This window comes from Spermophilus citellus, assembly GCF_964194105.1.
Source record: "Spermophilus citellus genome assembly, chromosome: 12".
In the NCBI taxonomy this organism is placed as follows: Eukaryota; Metazoa; Chordata; class Mammalia; order Rodentia; family Sciuridae; genus Spermophilus; species Spermophilus citellus.
Window position 1 is genome coordinate 58,247,120 of NC_138198.1, and position 24,808 is coordinate 58,271,927.

At 50.2% G+C, this 24,808-nt stretch overlaps 1 protein-coding gene across 1 annotated transcript in view; it reads right to left on the reverse strand.

Moving 5' to 3' along the window:
• Positions 1–24,808, reverse strand: part of LOC308632044 (piezo-type mechanosensitive ion channel component 2-like) — a gene marked incomplete at both ends in the record, with an annotated part of 215,161 nt that overhangs the window by 177,265 nt on the left and 13,088 nt on the right. The window contains 1 exon segment of the mRNA XM_081263701.1: positions 10,544–10,669. Coding sequence (XP_081119827.1) covers positions 10,544–10,669 — 126 coding nt within the window.

A 24,808-nucleotide genomic window follows, 5' to 3' on the forward strand; every position in this document is an offset into this window, starting at 1 on the left:
ACTGTGGGAGGTGGGACCTAGCTGGAGTGGGTGGGTCACTGGAGCTGTGCCCTTGGGAATCACCTTCCTCTTTTCTCTTTCTGTACCTCTGCTTGTGAGCATCTCTGCTCTACTGTGTCCTCTCTGCCATTCTGCCTCACCGAAAGACCAAAGCAAGGAAGCCATAAGATGAAATAAATCTTTCCTCCTTCAAGTTGCTTCTCTCAGGCATTTTGTCTCTGTGATGAAAAGCTGACTAACACAGTCAATTATTCACATGAAAGTAAACAAGTCAGTGGCTTCTGGGGTGTTCATGATGCTGTGGAACCTAGATCCTCTATCTAGGTTCTCTATCTAGATCCACATGGTTTTCATCATTGTAGAAAAACACCCCACACCTGTTAAGTAGTCACCCCCACTCCTCTCACCCCACACCCCTGGCAATAATGATCTGCTTTCCGCCTCTATGGATTGACCCATTCTGGATATTTCGTCTAAACGGAGTCAGCCAATGTGTGGACTTCTGTATCTGTCCTCCTCACTCAGCATGATGGTTTTCAGGTTCAACCATATTGCCGCATTGGTCAGTAGTTCATTTCTTCTTATGAATGAATGATATTCTGTGTATGTACATACTAAATTTTGTTTATTCACTCATCTCATGGTGGATATTTGGGTTGTTTCTATCTTTGGCTATTTTGTGTAATGTTGCTACAAATGCTTGTGAGCAAGTGTCTGTCTGAACCCGTTTCCCACTCTTTGGGGGAACAGTTGGGAGTGGAGCTGGCATATCACATGGTGGTTCCCTATTTGACGTGCTGACAGCAGTCTGACAACTTATACTTGTTGCAGAGTGGGTGGCCTAGGCCCTCCGCATTGTCACCAACACTTATTGTTTGTTTTTAAATTCAGCCATCCTAGTTGGGTTTTAGTCCTTAGGTCCCTGAGGACTGGCATGTGGAGCATTCTTTACATATGTTTAGGCCACTTGTGTTCAGAGCCTATGTTTTCTATATATGAATCCGCATATTAACTCCTAATATGTACAACAGTTTCATAGGTAAGTGTGAAGAGTAGCTGAACTGCCTTCTGGGACTCTATGACAACACTCAGCCCACGGATGCATCCATCATGCCCCTGAGAGGTCCTTCCACCATGACCTTGAGATGTCCTCCCACCATGGCCCTGAGATATCCTTCTACCTTGCCCCTCAGATGTCCTCCCACCAACCCCCTCAGATTCCCTTCCACTGTTCCCGAGATGTCCTTCCATCAGGCCCCTGTGATGTCCTCCCACCATGCCCCTGAGATGTCCGCCCACTGTGCCCCTGAGATGTCCTTCCATTGTGCCCAAGATGTCCTCCCACCATGCCCCTGAAATGTCCTTCACCAGGCCATACGGTGGAGGCATACAGTTACAGTTCCGTTGCCTCCCTCTCGCCCAGATCTTGCATCCAACCCACACCACACAGACTTGCCTTATTGCTATTATTGTAAATAATTGACACCAGAAATGCTGTATCAGGAAACCGAGGTTAAGCCAATTGTTGTTTAAGCAAACAGAATCAATCCTAAATCATTTTAGATTTCCTGCTCTGGGATCGATTATCTGTGGGCATGGGGGCAGGGGCCGATGAGCATAAGCAGCCCTAATGCGACTGTTGCCCACTTGGGCACTCCTTCCCGTCTCTGATGTTATTCATGAGAGGCCTGCTATAGCTCCCCCACCCCAGGTCTCTGTTCTTCCCCTTCCCTCCTTGTTACTTCTAACTCCAGCTTTCTCTTACACTTTCTCTCCTGATCCCCAGACTGTGTGAGGAGAAGCACAGAACCAGCCCCTCTGAGCTCTCCTCCCATCTACTTGCCCCTGACCTGTGCACACAGCTGTGCAGGGCTGCGCCGGGCATCCTGAAAGCTACCACCCAATTTACTCCTCCTTTTGTGTTTTTAATCTAATAACAACTTAACTCTTCTTCTGCTGCTCAGCCTCTTTACCTGCAAGTGGGTAAAATATCAAGGATGTTGCAAGGCTATCATACAGAATTGAGATATTGTAAATAAAATATGCCTGGTACATAATGGGCAATTATACAGTGAAGCTGTTACTCTTACTGATTTAGAACAAAACTTAGAATCCAAAAGATGCTTACCACACCCACACACATGCAACAGAGAGGCACACATGCTTATAGATGCTTATAGACATACATAAGCACACACATATGCTCATAGGTATACATGCACACAGACGCAAACACACACTGCGGCACACACCTGCACACACACAAAGCTGGCTGAGGTGAGGGAAAGCAAAGGAGACAGGTAGCTGGAATGTTGTGCCTGTGCCAGCAGCTCTGGAACTGTCCCCTCCTCAGGGCAGAGGCACAGTGAGTGTGGCTGTGGAGGGAGGCCCTGCACCAGCCAGCACCATCAGAACCCCGAGTCAGAGCTTCTCCCCATCAAAGCAAGACAAACAGGATCTCATGGAAATAGGCCTGGTGTGTTAGATGAGAAAGATCTGTGTGGATCAACACTGGGATGGTTAGGGCCAGCAAGAAGGGCAGTTCCAGAACAAGGACAGTCAACTTCCTTTTTAACACACCTGAGAGGAGGCTTGTGTGTGACGACATTGACAGACGGCTATGCGGAGAAAGGCCAAACCACACCTCACAGCTATGGAAGCAGCCTTGGGTTCCAGGACCTCAGGGGTTAACCCCTTAGGAGGTGGATCTCTACTTACCAGAAATTGTCCAGCTTGTCACTGTCATCAGTTCACTGACTGAATGGCATCAGTCTCCAATTTTCTCAGGATTTGTAATGCAGATCCAGCCAGCTGCAGACCCGATTGTGGACAGGGGCTATGGCTGGACCCCCATGAAGGGAGGAGGTGGGAGTGGGCTCAAGGAGGGCTGGGTACAGGCATTCAGCTCCTCAGCCACACAGTATGGAATGTCCCTGTTGCTCACGCTTAGTGGCAAGATATTCTTAAAGGCAATGTCATGTCGGTAAAGCATAGCAAAGGCTTCCAACCATGAACACTTCAGCTAGAGTGAGCATGTCAGATCAACTATGCTTTCACCCAGCACGACTCCAAAATGTGCATATCCTAATCTTTCTTCTTCCTCTAAACTTAAGTGACCAAAGTGCAACTTCTCCATAACCCCATGAGGCCGCAGACTGGGATGGAGAGAAGATCGACTACGGGGTACAGCAGAACTCTGGCTGTGCCACAGTGTGGTCTCATGAGAGCTGCCACCTGCTTCTGGGACTCGATTTCTCCAGCAGTTGGGTGCCAGTGAAAGTCGTTACTCCATAAGACAAATAGACAGGCTCAAGCGAGTTCTAGGGATAGGGTGTTGGGAAATGACCCAGGACCATCAGCTTCTTCCCTGTCCAGTGCTCCACCCTCTGCCTCTTCTCCCAAATTCTACAGAAGAGAGAGGGCCAGAGCAGGGAGCCATGCATGTATCACACATTGCTCCGGGTTGGAAGGTACCGGATGCATGATGGGTTTTCAGGTGGACGAGAGCATGAGGACAGGGCCATGAGGGACTCGAAGTCCAGGCACAGAGCAGGCGCAATGGGAGCTCCCGAGGGTGGGAGGCCAGAACTTCCTGGAAGGAGGACCTGGGGACACAGGTCCTGACACCACCTTCCAACTGGGGCCATGCAGCCCCATTCCGGAGACTCCAACCACGTGGCGCCCAGGGTACAACCCAGACGTGACAGAATTAGTGAGACACTGAGACAGAATTGTCATTGACAAAGTTTGGGTACCATGGAAGCTTCTTAATTTTCTGATTTAATTAACATAACAGGGCATTATTTGGTTCTGTTCCTAGGACCTCATGGACCTGTGGGATCTTGGATGAGGAGTACAGCTTCTCTGGCGATAGCAACAGCAGCCTGTACTTACTGGGCACCTAGAGACGGTTCCCAGGGACCGGCCAGTACCCACTCCCCCCTTCATATCAGCCTGAGATGGCAACCTTGTCTTCACTTCACAGTGGAAGAAACATGAGTGGCTAGCCCGGGCACCTAAAATGCTGTTTACTCATGTCTAAGTAGTATTTAAAAATCCTCCTGGAAATACTTCCCATCATAAATGATATCCTACTTGAAAAATGCTGTACAACGTGAATGTTCCCATGTGAATGTCACTCCAAGACATCCCCATGCCTTGGACTACGGGTTTCTCATCTCGGGAGGCACTCCCCTCCATGAAGCACACCCCCGCTCTGCCTCTCACCTGTCTGTGTCTGGCTTTTGGCTGTAAAACCTGCTTGCATTCATTATTCCAAGAACACCAGCTCTACCAAATGTGAGGCACAAGAGCTCTCCTTCAGCGCTGATTCCAAGCCCCGTCTGCAGATCTGCCATCGACTGGAGTGCCCCCCCGCCCCAACCCAATGGCAGAGCACCAGACATGAGGGTCCCTGGGGGGTGGGAGGAGAAGCAGCACTTTCGGCTAATTCCTCTTATGCATGTGATTGGAAGGCACATGTGGCCCACCTCCTCCCAGACCACCTCAGTTAACACAAGGTGGGACTGTGCTGTCCTGACCTTGCCCAGATGGCCAGAGGCAGAACCACAACTCGGTACAGGGTTTTGTTTTTGTTGTTATTTTTTAAATTGTCTTATTGAGGGCCAGTAACTGTTTTCAGGAAGCTCACTCCTGGAGAGCAAAAGCCTGTCCATGATGCCTGAATCAGGAAAAGGTCCAGCAGAGAGGGGGAGGTGGGGACAGAGGGTCAGGCCTCTCACAGAGGCTGCCTCCCTGCACCTGCTGGGCCTTCCCAGCGACAGCAGGGGATTTCAGGAGCATGGCGAGAGCCTCCTGCTCCATGCTGTGCCTCCATCTCATGTGAAATTAGTTCTGAGCCCCCCAGCACTATCCCCAATGTGGAAAACTACAGCAAGGAATCTCCTTAGGCCAGAGAGTTATTCTCTCCAGAATGGACTCAGCAGGTGACACTGCAGATCTCAGGGCCACCTCCGGTTACCACCACCCTTGATCTGCAAACCTGAGGTGAAGGTGGCAGCTCCAGTGCCGAGGGGCTTCGGCACTGTGTGGCACCACACAGGGCACAGCGGCTCGCTGCACCCCCACGGTCGTCAGGGAAGGGAGCTGCCAGCCTGTCTGTCCCCTGGCTTTGCCGCCACATAAAGATGCACCACTCATGGCACCTCAGCCTGGGGAGCCTCGAGGTTCTGAGGACAGAAGCACAGCAGGAAGAAGCTCTGTCAAGGCCAATGGCAGGTTCTGTCCAAGGGCTTCTGGGGCAAGTCACACGTCCTTCTAGAAAAGAAAATGGACCTCCAGAGTCCCTCACCCCGCGGCTGCTCTAGGGGTCTAAGCCTGTGGGTGACATGAACCCGACCGAGAGCCCTGCAGCTGAGCAAAGCTGGGGAGGTGCTCAGCAAGGACCAGGGGGAAACGCAGACCACAGCCCAGAAACCTGGACTTGAGTTCCTTAAACTGGACTTAGCCAGAGGCCTAGGAGGAGCCCAGAGGGGAATAATCCAAAACACATTAGGAAGGAGTGACACAGAGGGCAGAGCCAAGGAGCACGCGGTGGGCTCACAGAGGTTTTATTCAGTCACAAAGAAAAATGAAATTATGCCATTGGCAGGAAAATGGCTGGAGCTCGAGACCACCATGTTAAGAGCTAAGCCAGACTCAAAAGGGCCAGGGTCACATGTCGTCCCTCATATGTGGGAGACACAGAGGAAAAGGGGAAAGGAAGGTGGGAGGGGGCGGGGATGTCATGGAATCAAAAGGACATCAGTGGGACAAAGGCATGGGGGTGGGGCAGATCCAAGAGAGTGACACTGGCCAAGTTACACTGTCATATCGTGAGCATGAACCAACCGGAAACACCACGTCCCACCATTAGGTGCACCAATAACATAAGGAAAATGAAAAAAATCCAACGGGGAATCCTGCCAGGTCAGCGCTCAGATGGCAGCTCAGATGGCAGCTCAGATGCACTCTGGCTTCTGCTCCCCAGGCCCCTGAGACTGCTTCTCCCCTCCTACACCCCACATCAAGGCAGTGTGCACGCTGAGCTCTGCATGTCTACACAACAGGATTCCTGGGAGGAGGGACTGCAGATGGCACAGCCCACGGGCACAGCGGGGCCAGCAGCCCAGCCTCTGCAGGAGTAAAATGACTCCCGTCGCCAGGTGGATGAACCTGGGGGGAGAAGCTGTCCGTCGCCTCTCAGCTGCTGCCCACACGGCCCTGCCCGCCCTGAGACTGGTTGATAATGTTAAATGAGGCAGAGCAGGGCATCCTTGATAAAGACGAGTAGAGGCATCTGCAGTGAGGAAAAAAGGAGGAATTGGCAAAGGAATATCATGATTTCTGGGTCTTACAGTTAGTAAATGTCCTATAAATAGTGATTACAAGTAGCTGTTCTCATCAGAAGTTTCCCTAAGATAGCTTTGAACCCCAACGTGTCTTTCCATTAATAGCGTTCTTCAGCAAAACCCAGGCTTCCAGACTGACCTGGAAATCTCTCTAACACGGCCACACATCCACCCCAGTCAGACAAACTACTCCTATGTAATCTGTAATGACATAATTGAAACCAGGCTTACATTTATTTAAGTAGCCTCGCTGTGATGGAATGAAAATATTTTAGTTAGCGGCACAACACGTCTGAGCAGAATTTACAGCGGTCTCCCCTGCCCCATGGATTCCTCACTTGCCTGTAAGAACTCCATTTTGAAAATGAATGAGAGAGCGAGAGAGAGAGAGAGAGAGGGCTGGTGTTGAGTTTCAGTTCTGCGCAATGACACCTTTAACAACCTGCCAGCCAGTCAAAACCTAAATAGAGCATCTGAAAAAGTCTTTACTACTGCCAGTTAATACTCAGAGGCTCTGGGGACAGGAACGTCCAGTGACTCAATATTTGTAAATGCTACTGTTGTCCCCCCAACACATGTCGGAGGCTCCTGGGAGAGGCAGGGGCTTTGGCCATGATGAGGGCGAGGGTCTGAGGTTTAAATAGGAAAGTAGTCACTAGGAAAACAAAATAAAACATACAGATGAGCACCTGGTGGCCTGGCCCAAGTGCCCGCTCTGAACACCCTGGGTCACCCAACCCGCCATGCCTGGATCACACACAACCCCAGGAGGACCCACAACACCAGGAAGACCCACAACCCCAGGAGGACCCACAACACCAGGAAGACCTACAACACCAGGTGGACCCACAACACCAGGAGGACCCACAACACCAGGAGGACCCACAACACCAGGAGGACCCACAACACCAGGAAGACCTACAATACCAGGTGGACCCACAACACCAGGAAGACCCACAACACCAGGAGGACCCACAACACCAGGAGGACCCACAACACCAGGAGGACCCACAACACCAGGAAGACCTACAATACCAGGTGGACCCACAACACCAGGAAGACCCACAACACCAGGAGGACCCACAACACCAGGAGGACCCACAACACCAGGAGGACCCACAACACCAGGAGGACCCACAACACCAGGACCAGGGCAGCTGCACTCTTCTTCATTTAGATTTGTTCCTTTGTATCTGCAGACACCAGCAAAGCTGAACAGCAACCCTGGGGCATCAGAAGAACAGTGTGTGTGACATCAGTGTGTGTTCACAACCAGGAGGGTTGGACGTCACTGCAGCTGCTGGAGAGACGACGCATGCAGAGCACCTTAGAGTGAAGTCAGCCGGGTGGAAGGCCGCGGTTTCCACTGCCCGCCTGGCGGTGAGCAGGAGTTGACACAACTTGGTCATTACAGACGCTCCGGGCTGAAAACCCAGTCTGTGTGAATCTTGGCCACCACACGGGTTGGCAAAGCTCTGGAGCTGGTTTGTCCTTCTCTTTTATCCTTTTTCAAGAATGTGTTCATGTTAATGCTGCACATGAAACGGAACACACAGCGCACCGCGGCGGGCCAGCACGAGCACCCACGCTGCTGGTTCGGAGGAACTCGTGATGCCCATGAACTCACCTTCACAGGGCTCCGGCCGGATGCCAAGAACTCAGGTTCCCTTTGAGCTCAGCCTGACCTCGCCTGCCTATTGATCACTCATCAGAAACACTGGCACTTCGAATGGGAACTTGGGCACTGATGGAAACGGGCTTGAGTGGGAATTTAACTTTGTAGGAACAGAGCTTGCCCATTGCCACAACGCCCATTCCGCTGGCTTTGGTGAGCCAGGAGCGTTTTCACTGGGGACAAGAAGAGAAAGGAAGGGAGGCGACGTTAGGTTGTGACATGTGAGGTACACTGCAGGAAGAACGAGAGCAGCACTGCCGGAGCCACGGGCATTATGGCGCACTGAGAAGACACAGCACTCAGGAAGGGGTGTGCTGGGGCACCTGAGGCCCCACGCTCGGGCTGGCAGGAGTCTGGGCACAGGCATGCCAGAGGCCAGCCCTTCCTACCCTGCCCCACCTGAGACTCCGACACCTGAGGTCCCATCTGAGCATCTGTGTGTTCTGATCCTTGTTCAGAAGGAGGACAAAACAGAAGAGATGGCTGTGTGTCTGCGTGAGCCTGTCTCTACCTTAGGGAAGAGAACACAGAGAGTACTGCTGCAAACCAGAGAAGGGGAATTGTTCTAACACTCCATTCTGCAATTTTACTTTGTTCTTTGCAGAATTGTGGTAAACCCTTACTGTAGATAAAAATAAAAATGTCTAGACTCCCTGAGGCAGTAGAGATGGTGAGTTACACTTGCTAGGCTGGACACTCTCCAGTGATCCTTCCACATCACTCAGCAATCTGAACTTATGCAGAAAGGAGAGAGAGATATTAATCAACTCAGTTTTTAAACTCTTATAAGTTGGTAAGCAAAGTATTCTGTGCTAAAATACCTCTGGTGATGAAGAACTCATTATTCTTGAAAAACTCTTTTGTTTGGATAACACTGTGGTTATAAAGTATGCCCTTAGTGTCCCAGAGTAGCTCACTATGAAATGTGCCAATGATATTTGATTACGAAGCACTATAAAATATTGTTGCTAAATTTCTGTGTTAAGAGTGAAGCTAGCAAATATAATCAATGCTTTTTATCACTATAATCTAGCTCAAATGCCATGATTTAAACTCTGTTTTATCAAGACTTCAGTGATAGAAAGATATTTGGCTTTTATCCAACATTAAACCACATGTAAACAAGTGAATATTACTCAATCATGAAAAAGGAAGTGGGTACTGATACATGCTATTTCATGGATGAGCCTTGAAAAGGTTATGCTAAAGAAAAGAAGCCAGACACAAAGGCCATAGATTGTATCCATTTAGACAGAATGTCCAGCATAGGTAAAAAAGACAGAGATGAGACGAGCGGTAGCCTGGGGTGGCTGGGAAGGAAATGGAGAGAGACTACTCCTGGATCCGGGTTTTGAGTGTGTGAATACTACATCCGAAACTAGCGCTGTGAGCAGTTGTAGTCTTGAATAGACCAAACCCCACTGAATTCTATCTTTAAACGGGTGAATTTTAAGAACAAGGGCCAGACATGCAGTTATAGGACTGAAATAAAAAGTCACTGTGGGAGGCACTGCCACCCGAGGGACTCCGGACTCAGCACAACAGCCAAAATGCACACCACCGCAGCTCTGCGTACGCCTAACACCCACGCGGCGAGGAGTGAACACAGGTCCTAGTAAAGGGTCCCGGGCTGTGTTTACCTTAATAGTCCCTGACCCGTGAGAAGTTTTCATCTTTTTATTTTACAGGGAGGGTATGTCAACTTCATTTCAGTGGTACTTGTACTTATGAAAGTTCAGGGAATTTCAAAGCCACAAATGGGTCCTTCAAAGAGAAGCTGGCAAGGTGAGCTGCTATTACGGTCTACTTCCAGCTCCCTGGGGCTCCCTGGAGCTCCCTGGGGCTCCCTGGGGCTCCCTGGGGCTCCTGTGGGCCTAACTGGAAATGCATGACTCTGCTCAGGCACCTGGGAGGCTCCTGTTCCTCTCCAGTGACAATCACCCGTCCTATAAGAACCAAAGCCTGGTTTGGGGAAAACACTCTCAGAACAAAGCACAAATACGCTGACTTTTTTCAGATCACAAGTTCAAAATGTTATAGGTGTAGAACATCTTACTTCCCTGTGATGCCACTGAGAACTCCTGTATTAGACCACATTTTCCCCCCAAAAGAGAAAAGAGACCTTATGTGATGGTTCATAACACGATTGATGTCACCGTCACATGACCTACATACTGTGTTCAACCTCGAGTTCTTGTTTGGTGGTCAGGGATTGTGCATATCTCTTCCTGCTGTAAACTCCAAGAACTGTACGTGAATCTTGATTTTTTAGGTTAAGCTCGATGATGAGGCCTCACGCCCTGAGAGGAACCCAGAGACTCATTAATTAAGCCTCCTCGTGATCCCACCCTCTACTGCAGGGCTTCTTAGACATGCGCACACTACACTGGGCTGCAAAGTGACCAAAGCACACTCAGAATCTCACAATAAAACTACTGTGCAGACATCCACGTGGGCAGTGACGCACAGTGTCACCAAACACCCACACAGCAGAGGGAAGGGGCCCTGGGACACTCACAGTTGTATCCAGGCATGATGTGGTGCTGGGCTTCCAGGCTGGCCAGGGTGATGTGGAAGATGATGTGCAGCAGCAGGAAGGACAGGCTCAGGAAGCACAGCGACTTCAGCAGCCGCCCCGTGTGTCCTGGGGGTGAAAGCAGAGGCTGTGAGGAACTGAGACCAACACCGCTCTGCCTCTCCAAGGGGTCCAGAGAACGCGTCCCTGTACCACCCGTGGTGGAGGCTGGCCCACCAGTCCAGGCATGCAATGACCCCGACCTTAATTGTTAGTCAATAGCCAAAATCCACCCTGCACAACATCACACAGTCAGCCTCATGTGCATTAAAAACTCAATGTAATAGAAAAATGCCTTCTTACGCATTATATGACATGTTATATGGCATTTTTTTTTAGAAAGAGAGAGAGAGAGAGAGAGAGAGAGAGAGAGAGAGAATTTTAACATTTATTTTTTAGTTTTCGGCAGGCACAACATCTTTGTTTGTATGTGGTGCTGAGGATCGAACCCAGGCTGCACACATGCCAGGCGAGCGCACTACGGCTTGAGCCACATCCCCAGCCCCAATATATGGCATTTTTATAGTAGAACCACAAAAAGGTTCTGGCCCAGAAAATTGTACAAAAAATTGCTGTCAAACTTGAAGGAGAAGGTAATCTGTATTTTATAAAAGTAGTTGTAGAGAATAGAAAAAGAAAGAAGATAGTCTGAAACATTTTGTAGTTAGGGTAAGTTTAATTTCAATAAAATAAGGCTGGAAGAGAAAACTATGAATCAATTTTACTTGTGAACATAGACCTAAACTATTAAAAAGATTTATTAAGTAGCTGAAATAGCACAGTAAAAAAAAGAATACATCATAATCAACTAGACTTTATTGCCGAAAACCAAGGGTGGTTTGACATTAATGGATCTGTAAGGGGATTCACATAGCAGTGGGCTGATGTCACAACTTTCTTAATGGACACAAAAGCAACACTTCTGAAAATTCAAAATGAATTCATGGTTAAAAAATTGAGAACAGGAGCAGAAAGAAGCTTTCTTAAAGGACTGAGCCCATGGCTAAAGCAAGCATGCTCTTTCTGATACAAGTTTAGGCGGGGTCTCACTAACGTCAGAGATAAAGACACTCAACGATGTCACCACCAATTATCATACTGCTGGGTGTTCCAATAATACTGTAAAATTAAAACAAAGAATGAAGAATCTTATTAGCCAGAAATATTTACAGATAATATGATCAAGTAAAATAATTTTCAGAGGATATCATTACCAATATAGAGCATTGAACTGAATCCACAGACCAACTATTAGAACAAATGTAAGAATTCAGGAAATGACTGAGATACAAGACCATCTTGCAAAAACCAACATTCCTCCCCACAGTGCAGTAACCAAATAGAAACCGGGGCACAACTTGGTAAGCAATCAGAACTCTGCAACGGTTTGGTCAGGTGTCAGGCTGGGCTGCTGTGCACAGTTATCCAATCAAACACTCGTTAGGGGGCTGCTTGGAGTTTTCTGGTGTCACCACAGTCCATGGCCCACTGACTTTAACAAAGGGAGACTGTCCGCCACCTTCCGGGCAGGCCTGGCTCAATCTGCTGGAAGGTCTGAAACCAGGGAGGGGAGTTAGGGAAGGCAACTGAGGGCAGGAGAGGAGCTCAGCTCGCCCCCTGGAGATTGGTCTGTCTGGGACCTTCCCTTCCTGACGGCCTGCCCTGTCTGCTGTGGACCTTCTTGGCCAGTTCACAGTCAGTCCTGCAAACCTCCACATAAAAGTCCTCAACCTAAAAGCTATGCAAAGAAGTATTTAAGTCACATATGCATTTATTTCCTATTGTACTGCAACTCTCTCTGAAACTTGATTAATAAAAATATATACAAATACACACAGTTTAAAGACTTTTATGGATAAAATAGAATAAATGAAGAAATATTTTAATTATGAATGAGATGATTTATGGCAAAGATGTCAATTTTCCCCAAGTTTGGTCTACAAATTCAATACAATTTCAAATAGCATGCAATAAGAAACTTCTATGTCTTCACCGAATACATTTCAAAATACCTAGAAGGGATGTTCTGAGGATCACAACAAACATTTAAAAATACATTTAGGAATAAAGCTCTACGAGTTGCTATGCTAATTTTGAAATATTAAGAAATAAGGTCAAAAGTGGGCAAAGCTGGTGTGTGCAAACAGACATTAAGGTATGTTATAAACCTATAAGTTGAAACAAAATAAATGAATAAAACAGAAAAATAGTCAAGGGCAATATCACACATTGCTAAAGTAAAACCCAACTTATTTAAATTAACTTGGCAAATGTCAAAGCTGACCCTACAAATTAAGAGAAAAGGGACAGGAATGACATCAGCGATGTGACGGGGTCAGCGGCCCCAGCTCTCACCTCCCCACAGAAGCACCAATTTTGGCAACCACCATGGATGAGAGTACTTTTGTGGGAGCCCCAGAGACTAGTTGAGTTACACCATCTCAATGGGAAAAAAAAAGTCCCAGAGTGAGCGTCCTGAAGAAGGCAAACTGAAAGGAGTGGTTTCCTTTATCCACAGAATCTCTCCCCAGAGTGGCACAGCGTGGCGCTGGGGGGCCTGATTGCACTGCAGTTTCTACTCCTGGGCCAAGTGAGAATGATATGAGCACCCAATTTCCCAGTCTTGCATATGCTGCCCAGGAGGCCACTGTCTCATCCCACCCAGAACACGGAAGGAAGGGAGAAGCATGGATGGGTTGCCGGGAGACAGTGAAGAGCAGGAAGAAGAGTGTGTGTGATTCTCAAGAGCATCACAACCCTGGAGCCCGCTGACAGATTCCACCAAGAAACCCATCACTGACCCTTGCAGGATGAGTCACCCAAAGACCTCCACAGCCCACTGATGCAACCACACCTTGGATCCCTCCTCCTGCAGACAACATCTCACACATCCTTGTGCATGGGCTTGCTGAGCTCTTGCAGAGAGTATAGAGACTGCAGCAGCAAACACAGACCCTAGTAACTGGCTGGGCTTTACAGGTTAGCAAGAAGGTGCTCGACTTTGAGCACTTTGTTAGGGACCTACCCTAGAAAAAATAAGCGGTTGTCTCTCAGCACCAAGCATGGCTTTACTGATATGGGAGGCACAGGAACCCAAGAAAAGAAGTGACAAGAGGGGAGCAGCAGGTCTACCCACAGAAAAAAATTGAGAGAACACTCTACCCTCACGTAATCTCAAATCAGGCTTACTGGTGAAGTGTTTTCTCTTCTGAAAAGACTGGAGAAGGGCAAGTGCCAAAAAGGCTGAAAGGAGCACAAAGAATCAAGGAAACATGACACCACCAAAAGAAAAAATTGAAGCCCATCTACGTGAGAAAGCCCATATACAGGCTGAGCCCATATACATGAAAAGCCACAAATCTCCTGGCAAAGATTCAAAATAATCACCTTGCAATTCAGTGAGCTATAAGAAAATACAATCAGCTAGATGAAATCAGGAAAGCTGTACATGAGACATTCAGTAAAAAAGGTAGGACCAGAAAAAAGGAATCAAGCAGAAGAATATAAAGCCTGAAGTGAAAAATTCAATAGAAAGCGTCAACAGCTGACTGGGCCAACCAGAAGAGTCAGAGAGCTTGCAGACGGATTATTTGATATTACCCAGTAGAGGAAGGAACAAAATTTAAAAACAATGAAAAGGAGGTGAAAATAGGTTGTGGCAGTCATGGGACACCAGCAAGTGACCATTAGACACATTATAATGTCCAGAAAGGAACAGAATGAGAAAGGGGCAGAAAGTTAACCCAAAGGAACAATGGCAGAAAAGCCACCTCATCTGAAGATTCAGATAGACATCAGGGCCCAAGAAGCCTAAAGAACTCCAACGAGTAAGGAGGTCTTCACAGAGATACACTATAATCAAAGTTTCAAAGGCCAAAAACAAAAACAAAAATTTAAATGAGCAAAAGAAAAAAAAAGTCATCACCTACCAGAACCCCTCCAGATGACTGTGAGTGCTTCTAATCAAGCCTGAAAGAGTGGGAGATGTATTCAAAATGCTATGAAAAGACTTTCAGCCCAAGCAGGCCACCCATGGACGCTGTCCTTCAGAAATGACAGGCAGGTGCTGGAGGGGCTCGGCACCACCAGACCAGCCTTATGAGAAATGCTGAAGGGAGGACATGAAATGAAAAGACACCAAAGAGCCACGTGAAGGGCTCTGAAGACATGAAGCTCACTGATTAAGGCAAGAATATGGTCAAAGTCAGAATATTCTTAAGGCTGCAATGGTGCCATGTTGATTATGTTGAACTCCAATGTAAAAGTTGAAATATGAAATCATTAAAAACTATCATCACAATAATTTATTTGTAGATATGAATTTTAAAAATGTGAATTGTGACATCAATAACATGAAATATGAGAGAATCAAAGTGTAATTTTTATGTGTGACTGAAATAAAGTTGCTATCAAATTATGTAGATTATTATAACTAGAAGCTGTTTCATGTAAGTTTCATGGTACTCGTTAAACCCAACCTGTACAAGATGCACAAAAGGTAAAATGAATCAAAGCACACCACTACAAAAAAATCATATCATGAAGGGAGAGAATAAGAGAGGAATAAAGAGCAAAGAAACGAGAGAGAGAGAGAGAGAGAGAGAGAGAGAGACAGACAGACAGACAGACAATGAACAAAATGCCAATTGTTGGTACTGACCTATCAATTTTTTTTTAATGTAAATGAATTAAATTATCCTGTTAAAAGATTGAGGATGATGAAATAAATTTAAAAACAAGATCCAACTATATGTGTACCAAAAAATTCAGCTTTCAGGCCACATACAGGATGAAAATGAAGGGAGAGAAAAACATATTTCATGCAAAGGGTTACCAAAGGAGAGCAGGGAGGGCTATTCTCATATCAAAGTAAACTAAGTCAGAAAGCTCTCACAAGAGACAAAGACGGTCATTTGATGAAGTTGAAGCATTCAATTCATAGGAAGGATAGAATAATTTTGCACATACACGCACATGACCTCAGAGCACCCAGGTGTGCCTGTTAGTGGAGATGAATGGAGAGGTAGATGGCGGTACAATCACAGTAGGGTCCTGCACAGTCCAGTTCACAATGGCCACACCTTACAGACAGAAAAGCCAACAGCATGGGTCTGAGCAGCTCGGCGGGCGCTCCACTGACCCCCGAGCACACTTTCTTCCCAGGCACACACAAAACGTTCTCCAGGACAGATGGCAGGCGAGGCCACAAAGTGAGTCTGATCCAATCTCCTCACCCTGAACTCACGTCTTTCTGACCACAGTGGATGGAACTGGAAGAAAAGGGAACAATCCAAAACAGGGCGAAATTTAGCAGCACATGTGTGAAAATCACGGAATCAGAGAAGAAACCAAAAGAGAAATAAAAATACCTGGAGACTAGTGAAAATTAGAAGACCATGAGCACAGTACGTCCAGGGGTACTGGATCCAGAGTGTCCCCAAGGTCCCTGTGTGGGTGGCATGGCCCAGGATGGTGGAGCTACTGGGAGGGGGTGGACTCTCGGGAGGAAGGGCCTGGGTGGAGGATGTGGGCCACGGTGGTGCATCTTGTCCTTGGCCCCGTCCCCCAGACCTCTCTCTCTCTGCTTCCTGGCTGCCACGAGGTGAGCAGAAAGAAACCCTTAACAATTCCCTAGCAGACCACATTCCACAGCACACTGAAGGGGACACCTGCCACGGTCCCATAGTATTTATTCTTGGTTGCAGGGAGGGCTCAACACACAGAAATCTGTAAATGTAAAATACCCCATTACCAAAATGAAGGACAAAAAAAAAATCATACAATCATGTCAATAGATACAGAAAAGTTGTTTGACAAAAATCCACATCATTTTAAGCTTAAAAACTCTCAACGGATGAGGTACAGAAGGAATGTTCCCCAATACAATAAAGACCATGTCTTACAAGCCCACAGGGAATATCCTACCCAGTGGCTAAGAGCTGGAAGATTTCCTCTCAGATCAGGAAAAGGCCAAGAATGGACACTCTTGCCACTGCTGTTCAAATAGTTCCAAAATCCTGGCAAGAGGGAAAAATAAAAGGCACCCAAATTGGAGAAGTGTTAAATTGTTCCTATTGAAGTTAATTATTTTAATACATAGAAAATCCTAAAGACTCCACCAAAAAAAACTGTTAGAATTAATTTAAAAAATCAGCAAAGTTGCAAGATACAAAATCAACATGCAAATATCAGTTGTGTTTCTATAAACTGATAATGAACTATCTGTAAAATTAAAAAAAAAAAAAACCTCACATTTACAATAGCACTTAAAAGAAAGGAATACTCAGGCACAGATTTAACCAAGGAGGTGAAAGGTCTGTGCCCTGAAAACTGTAAAACACCAATGAAAGGGGTGAAAAGAGAGGTAAGCAGGTGGGAACACACCCCCATTCTCATGGACTAGAACTAATGTTGTTAAAATGTTCATACCACTCAAAACTGCTATGGTCTCAAAACAATCCCCTCTCAAAATACCCATGTGGTTTATTCACAGAAATGGAACAAAAAATTGTTCAAAAATTTGTTTGGAACCACAAAAAATCCCAGATATCTAAGAACTATTGAGCAAGAATCACAAAGTTGCAGGCATCACACTTCCTGATTTCAAATGTATTATAAATTTACAGTAATTAAAATAGAAGGTACAAAGACCAACGCAACAGAAGAAAGAGCCCAGAAGTCAACCCACACATACATGGTCAATAAATCCTTCATGAGGGCTCTGAGAAGACCCAGTAGGGAAAGGAGACATCCTTAACAAGTGGTATTGGAAAAACTAGATACCTGCCATCAAACAGTGAAAATGGACCCCTGTCTCCCACTTTGTAAAAAATACCAACTCAAAGTAGAATGAATGCCTGAAACTGCAAACATCTAGAAGAAAAGCTAGGCAAAAGGTTCCTTTACATTAGTATTGGCAATGATTTTTTTTTAAATGTGATACAGAAAACAAAGCAAAAAATAACTGGGATTACATTATGGAAAAGGTTTTGCACACCAAAATGAGAAGGTCACCTATGGAATGGGAGGATACATTGGCATGCTGTAAGTCTGATAAAGGGTTAATATCCAAAATATATAAATCTGGCCTAACTTTCCTATGTATATATATGAGTATCCCACAAGGAATCTCACTATCGTGCACATCTACAAGACTGGGTCCTAATTAGAAAAAGATATACTGTAGGTCAGTATAAATATGTCAAAATAGTCTCTACTGTCATGAAGAACCAAAAAGAACAAATAAAAACACAAAATATATGATGAACTCATACAACTAAATAGTAAAAAACAAAAAACCATATTAAGAAATGGGCAAAGGGTTTGGGCAAGGGTTCTTTTCTCCAAAGAACACATAAAAAGAGCTGTCAGGTATTTGGCGAGCTGCTCAGTATCACCAGTCATTGGGGAAATACAAATCCAAACCTCAACTGAGCTATCACTTCTGCCATGGTCTGAATGTCTCCACCTAAAATTCCTGAGTGACAACTTAATTGCCATCGTGATGGTCTGAAGAGGGAGGACCTCGGGAAGGGCTTCAGTGGTGACAGAAGAGCCCCCTGGATGGGATTAGGGCTCTCACCAAGGGCTTTGGGGGTGAGGGGTTATACCCTTGTCCCTTCTGCCATGTGAGGAGGCAGTGCTGTGCCCCTCTGCAGGGGGCCAGCACAGGCACCATGATGGAGCAGAGACAGGGCCTGTACCAGACACCAGCGCTGTCAGGCCTCCTCCTGGGATGTCTCAGACTCCAGAACTGCGAGAAACCGACTTCTCTTCCTTACACGTTCTGTGGTCTGTTACCGCAGCACAGGCGGACGAAGGCAGCCTCAGGACAACAGCCTCACTATGGCTACTACTGAACATCAGGTAGTCAGTGTTAGTGAGGACTTGGGGAAACGGAAACGCACACTGTGTGCGGGAATGTAATTTGGTTTAGCCATTGTGGAGAATTGTGTGAAGGTTTATAACAAATTAAAAATAGTACTATGCTATATGGTCCAGCAATCCCCCTTCTGCATGCATGTCCAAAAGAATTAAATTGGGATCTCCAAGACTTATCTGCATGCCCATGCTAACTGTAGCAGGATGAAAAATACCAAGATATGGAAACAATTTAAATGTCCATTGAGGTAGGTGAATGGAAGTAAAAATTTGTGGTATACATGCACAATACAATGGAACAGCATCCAGCCTTCACAAAGCAGAGTCTGCCATTTGCTTTGATGTGGATGGGCCTATAGAGTAATATGCTGACCAAAACAAGCCAGAGGCAGGAGGACAAGGGCTGCCTGACCTGACTTGTACATGGAATCTAAAGTCCAACTCATTGACACAGAGAGTGGCCAGGTGGTTGCCAGGGGCTGGGTTTTGGGGGAAGTGTTAATGGTTAGATGATGGTTGAAGGGTAAAGTCACTGGAGGACCGGGAGGCTCGAGAGGTGGGGTGTGCCAAGAACTCAGGGTCACCCCATTTCAGCACCCCCTTCATGGCCTGCGCTCCCTCTCCAGGGGGCCAGCTGATCCGGACACGGACCAAGCAACCAGGACTGCTGAGCCCCAGGCACAGAGCCCCGGGCACAGACCCCCGAGCACTGTCCTTGTTGGGGTGTACAGAGAGGGCCGTGTGGCTGCAAAGTCTCCAGCCCTCTGGTCTGGATAGGGCCAGTGGCCCCCTGCTGCCCCCACTCAGGTACCACTGTGGAGGAGGCTGTCCACCCCACTGCAGGATATTTCCCCATGGACCAAGACTGGGAATGTCCCCTGGGAGGAGGGAACACGTCGAGACTGCAGGGAGCCAGGTATGGATGCCCCCAGAGTACCATGTCCACTGGGACATCAGAAGGTGACTGTGCTTGGAGATGGGGACCTTGCAGATGTGATAAAGGAGAGGATCAAGATGAGGTCATCTCAGAGTCCAGTCAGACCATCCTGGTAAGAGAGGAGGAGACAGATAGGGTCCCACAGAGAGGGCCCTAGGAGGGCAGAGGCAGAGTGACACAGGCACTGACACCTGGAGCCACTGGTAGCTGGGAGAGGCAGGACGGGGCCTTGGCGTGGACTCCTGGCCTCCAGGCCGCAAGCTGGTGAGTGAAGGTAGTTGCTAAGTCAACCTGGGTGGGGCCAGTGGTTCAGCAGCCACAGGACATTGGCACAGGACACTGGAACCATGTTTTCTTCAGTGGCAGCAAAGAGGCATCTTCAGATGGTCTGAGGTGACAGGAGCAGACCCTGAAAGCTTGTTTGACCCCACTGCCTGGTGGCCATGTGCCACCCCCTCCAGGCTCCCGCCAAGGGGGCATTGGCTCTGTGATGGATTCGTTTGTCGGCGTTTTCCACCAGGCCAACCTCACCTACCTGTGAGGGGGAGGCCCCGGGTCTGGATGCATCCAAGGCTCTGTCCAGGGGCGTGGCTCTGCACCTGGAGCATCCCATCTTCTCAGTGGGTCCCGGCTCCCAGCTGTCATCTGTCCTGATCTGGCCCAGAGCAGAACACCGAGGAAGCAGCGTGAGGGGCCCCCTTGCCTCCGGGAGGCCGAGAGCTGCGTGTGCACGGGTGTCTGCTCCCCACCTGGTCCTGGCCCCTGGGATTCCACACCATGGGCCCAAGGCCATGCAAACTCCCCACAGACGGGACCCAGGAGGCTTCTCGCAGAAGCCAGGCTGGTTGCAGGGTCCTGAGCCTCACTGGCACTGGCCGGCACCTCCTCGTGCCCTGCAGGGGCCCTGCCCTCTCCAGCCGCGGCCCGCTGCTGCTGCAGAATGAATGCAGAGAAGCAGAGTCAGAGCCATGAGGCTGCCTCTGCTCCGGCTGGGCGGGGTCAGCAGCACAGTCCCCATGGTGCCCACTACACTGGAGCCCGGGGTCTCCTCCAGCAAAGTCGGGGGAGGTCCATCAGGGAACAGTGGTTCCCTCCAAGGCGCTGGCCTAGCCGGGCAGAGCCATCACAGAGGTCGCATGGGATCACGCTGACCCGGGGCCAGGCACTGTCCGGAGACAGGAAGCACCCTTAGCCAGGCCCCTCGGTCTCCCGCTGGGGAGCACCCCCAGGGTCACGGCGGGGCGACGGCTCTGCCGCCATTTTGAGACATCAGAGAAGCAGCTGCCTGGCTCCTGCAGCGGCCCCTGGCTTCCTGCTCCCTGCCTGCACCCCAAGTCTGTTCTCTCCCCAGACTCTTGGTGCCGTGGAGGTCTCCAGCACCAAGGAATCCCTCGTCCACCCCGAGCGGGGCGGGAGCGTGGTTCGGGGGACAGCCCCCACACAAGACACACCATGTGCGCAGAGAAGCCCTGATAAAATGGAGTGGGGAGTCCATGACGGGAGCCTGCACTCACACACGTCTGTGTCAGGCCTCGTCACAGGACCTGGAGGCCACTGTGTTCAGATAAGCCACTTACACAAGGACGGTGGCGAGGGCTGTGTCCACTGGTGACAGTGTCCATGTAGGGAGCTCCTGGAACAAAGGACTTGGCTCAGAGCCACTGGCATGGGCCCCTTCTCTCTGCGTCCCCTTGCCTGGCCCACAGCCAGGTGATGAGGCCACAGGGTGCTGATCTGCAGCAGGAGGGCAGGGGCCGGCCGGCCTGCAGACTCTTGCTGGTGGCCTTGCCAGACAGCTGGCCGAGGTGCGGGCAAGGGTGCAGGGTGCCGGGCACAGGGTGCCCCAGGGTGCAAAACCTAACGGGCTGAGGAGGCAGGACTGAAGGTGATGTGGTATCCTGTGTGGGGTTCTGGGACGGGGACTGGGTGCAAGGAGGAGCCAGAGAGGCCTGTACAAAGTGAGTTTGATTCCTATCATGAGCCCATTGGGCTCACGGTGTGACCGTTGTCCCTTACAAACAAGGGTGGGTCACACGGGAGCGTCCTATTCACTCTCCAGTTTCCCGTAAATCTAAAGTGGTTCCAAAAAGTCAGGGAGGTGCCACTCTCGGGTGTCCATCCTGCACCATTGACCGCAGAGGAGCACCTCCTTAGATTTCCTCTCTCTTCTTGTGGTGCTGGAGAGGGGACCCAGGGCTTTGTCACTAAGCACGCCCAGCTGCCCCCTTGTCCCTGCACCACCCCCTCCTCCCCATCTGGAGGCCCTGATCTTCTCATCAGTGCCACAGAGGAAGGGAAGCAAGTGCAGGGGTCAGAGGCGGGGAGGGGCCCTCTGGTGGCAAGGATGAAACCCAAGAGGCCGTGGGGAACTGGAACTGTGGTGGGCCCAGCTTCTGGTCTGGAGCTCTTTTCCATCTGTTCCTCCCGTTTGGGCCTTCTAGAATATTCTGTGGAAATCCCACAGATGCCCACAAGTGTACATGAGCTGGGCCTGGCCAGCACTGTCCATCGCTCTGGGAAGTGGGAGCTGGGCCCTGGCCCTGTGGGTGTGGCTCCCGGGGGTCATCTCCCTGAGCCTCAAGAGCAAGGCAGGGGTAGCCGTCTCCATTCCCTGCAGCTGACATGGATGGCCTGTTGCTGGGTCAGCAGGAGCCCCCAGGTCAGGGCCACCACTGAGATGGAGAATCAGCGCATGCCCACTCTGCAGGAGCCCCGCAGGAACTCACCTGGCCACCATGTGCCAGGTGAAAGAGCCTCCCCCCAGGGCAGGTCTGCCGGGACCTCGGACGTGACCTTATTTGGAAATAGGGTCTTGGCAGATGGGTTAGCATGAGGTTGCCCTGGACTGGCAGAAACGGGAGGGGCCACTAGCCAGGGGGGCCTGGGGCTGCAGGAACTAGGGGCCGAAGAGCGTCCGCGCTCTGGCTGCTAGGGGCAGAGTGGCCCTGTGGACGCCTTGATCCTAGGCTGACCCCATCCTGACCAGGGTCTGGACTGAACCCCAGTGTCCACTCCAGGCCTCCAGGAGGGAATTGATGCAGCCCATCCCAGGACAGCCCAGGACTGCCTCTCTGCAAGGGGAGGTCAGCAAGGCCTCTTCACACTGCCACCCACGGCAGCTGAGCAGCGTTCTCGGCACGGAGTGCTCTGTCCCCAGGGGACTACTCAGCTCATTCATCTGCCTCTGTGACTTGTGGGCACTTCCCAGTGAGGGCTGATGTAGCCCCGTGCCCAGGAACGTCCCCACCTTGGCTTGGGCACCTGTGCCGTGCCTTTCACACACTGGGAGGCCACAGGGGGCACTGGCTCCAGAAACTCACTGTGCCCTTTCTGGGGGTGTGGAGTTAGCGGTTCGGCTCACCTGAGACCCCAGGCCTCCGCCTCAGCACCGAGCGTCCCTTGAAGCAAAGGAGACAAGGTGGAACTGAGACCCCAGGTGACTTCCAGGGGACTCGATGGCCAGGATTTTTGCCATCAGCAAGGGTCTGAAAAATATGTAAAGACCTGAGCTAAACCAGCCCAGATGGTGGGATCAACAGGCCCCTCCTCTTGGAGGATTAGATACCACGGGTCCACCCAGAACAGGTGTCAGGGTCAGCAGAGCTCGGGATTGAGCACAGGGCAGGGTGGGATTCTAGTCATGACCCCGAGCTGCCCCACGTGGGACGAGGCATGGATTTTCCTCTAGAGGAACCCAAAGAAAGGAAACAGAAGTGGGCAGGGTCTGAGGAGCCAGAGGACAATGTGACCCCATGAGGACTAGACTTGACACTGCATTTCCCCCTGCCGCTGAGGTGTGGAGGTTAGGGGCCTTGCCCAGGGAAGCAGGGCTGGGCCGAGTCTGCGAGGGCACGTGGTCACCAGCAGCCTCTGCTGATCCCCAGAAGCTCTGTGGCTGGCACCTCCCCACATTGCTCTGGCTTGGGGCACAGGGGTTCATGGCTGCATGTCCACCTGCCACTGGATGCTGGCAGCCCAAAAGGGCTTCGTGTGAATGGCCTCCCAGGTGGAAGACAAGTCGGGAGAACTCAGCCTGAGCCTGTGGAGACCCTGTGAAGTGTGGCCCACCCTGACCGGGGTCTGGGCTGAACCCAGTGTCCACTCCAGGCCTATCTCCCTGAGAGGTTCTTGGAGGGGATGGGCGCGGTCACCGTCACAGCAGGAACACAGCTCAGCTCACAGCTGTGGGGCACCCTGGACACCAGCCTCAGGTCCAAAGCAGTGTGGTCTTTGGGTCCCAAGGGACTCGCCCCGGAGCGGGGGCCTAAGTCACACGGGAACAGCAAGGACAGGCTGCCACGCAGGCCGGGGCAGGCGGCCTCCCTGCCTCCCTTCCCCAGGCTCTTGCTTCCGGAAGAGGAACTGTCCCTTCCAGCAGCTCCTGTTCCGAAGGCAGAGCTTCCAGAAGGTCCGGCAAGTCTCCCCCAGGCCACCCTGAAGCAAACCCCAGGACAGGGGCAATGCACCCCTGCAGCTGCCCACGGGCCTTGGCCTCCCAGAAGTCCCTGGACTCCAGAGGCTGGTGGACCCCAGACAGAGCAGGTGTCCTGGGAGAGGGGCCACTTCCCTGACCCCACCCGCCCTGCATGGGGGTCCTCTGGCCACCCCACTTCACAGGAGAGGGGGGACTTGGGAGGTGGAGCTGCCCGCTCAGCCCTCCCAGCTGGGACTCCACACAGAAAACCACCTCCGGGGTCCAACCGGGCAGTGCTCTGCCTGTTCTTCAGCTTCGGTTGAAAGAAGTTGGAGAATCTCCAGCCTCTAAAGTATTTTTTGTTTTTGTGCTGGGGGTTGAGCTCAAGGGAGCCTCACCACTGAGCCACACCCCAGCCCTTTTCAGTTATTTTTTAAATGTTGAGACGGAGTCTCACCAAGTCCCTCAGTCTGGCCTTGGACTTGTGATCCCCCGGCTCCTCCGGCCTCAGCCTCTGTCCGTGTTGGTGTGTGTCCCCAGCCCAGCTCCCAGCTGTTCTCACAGAAGGCACAGATGAGCAAGGCCAGCAGATGGCCCTCCCATGGAGCTCAGCGGGCATCTGCACGGGGCCAGGGCCTGCAGGGAGCAGGGCATGTCCCCCGCAAGCCTTCTCGTGACACTCTCCTCCAAGTTGGCTCTCCCCTGACAGCTCATCCTCCACAGACCAGCTCCGGGGAATGAGCCAAGTTTAGCAATGACATGGGAGCAGCTTTCATGGAAGAGGCTGGCTCCGCGGCTCCGCTATGGCAGGGCTCCTTTCCCAGGAGGGCTACAGTCTTGGATAAAGTGTCACAACTGTGGGACAGTAAGCCCAGGGCTTTCTTGGACCCTTGTCCAGAAGGGCAAGCCCCCTGAAATGTTAGGAAATGTCACCAGCAAGCAAAGACAACTGCCCATGTGCACTGTGCCGAGGAGG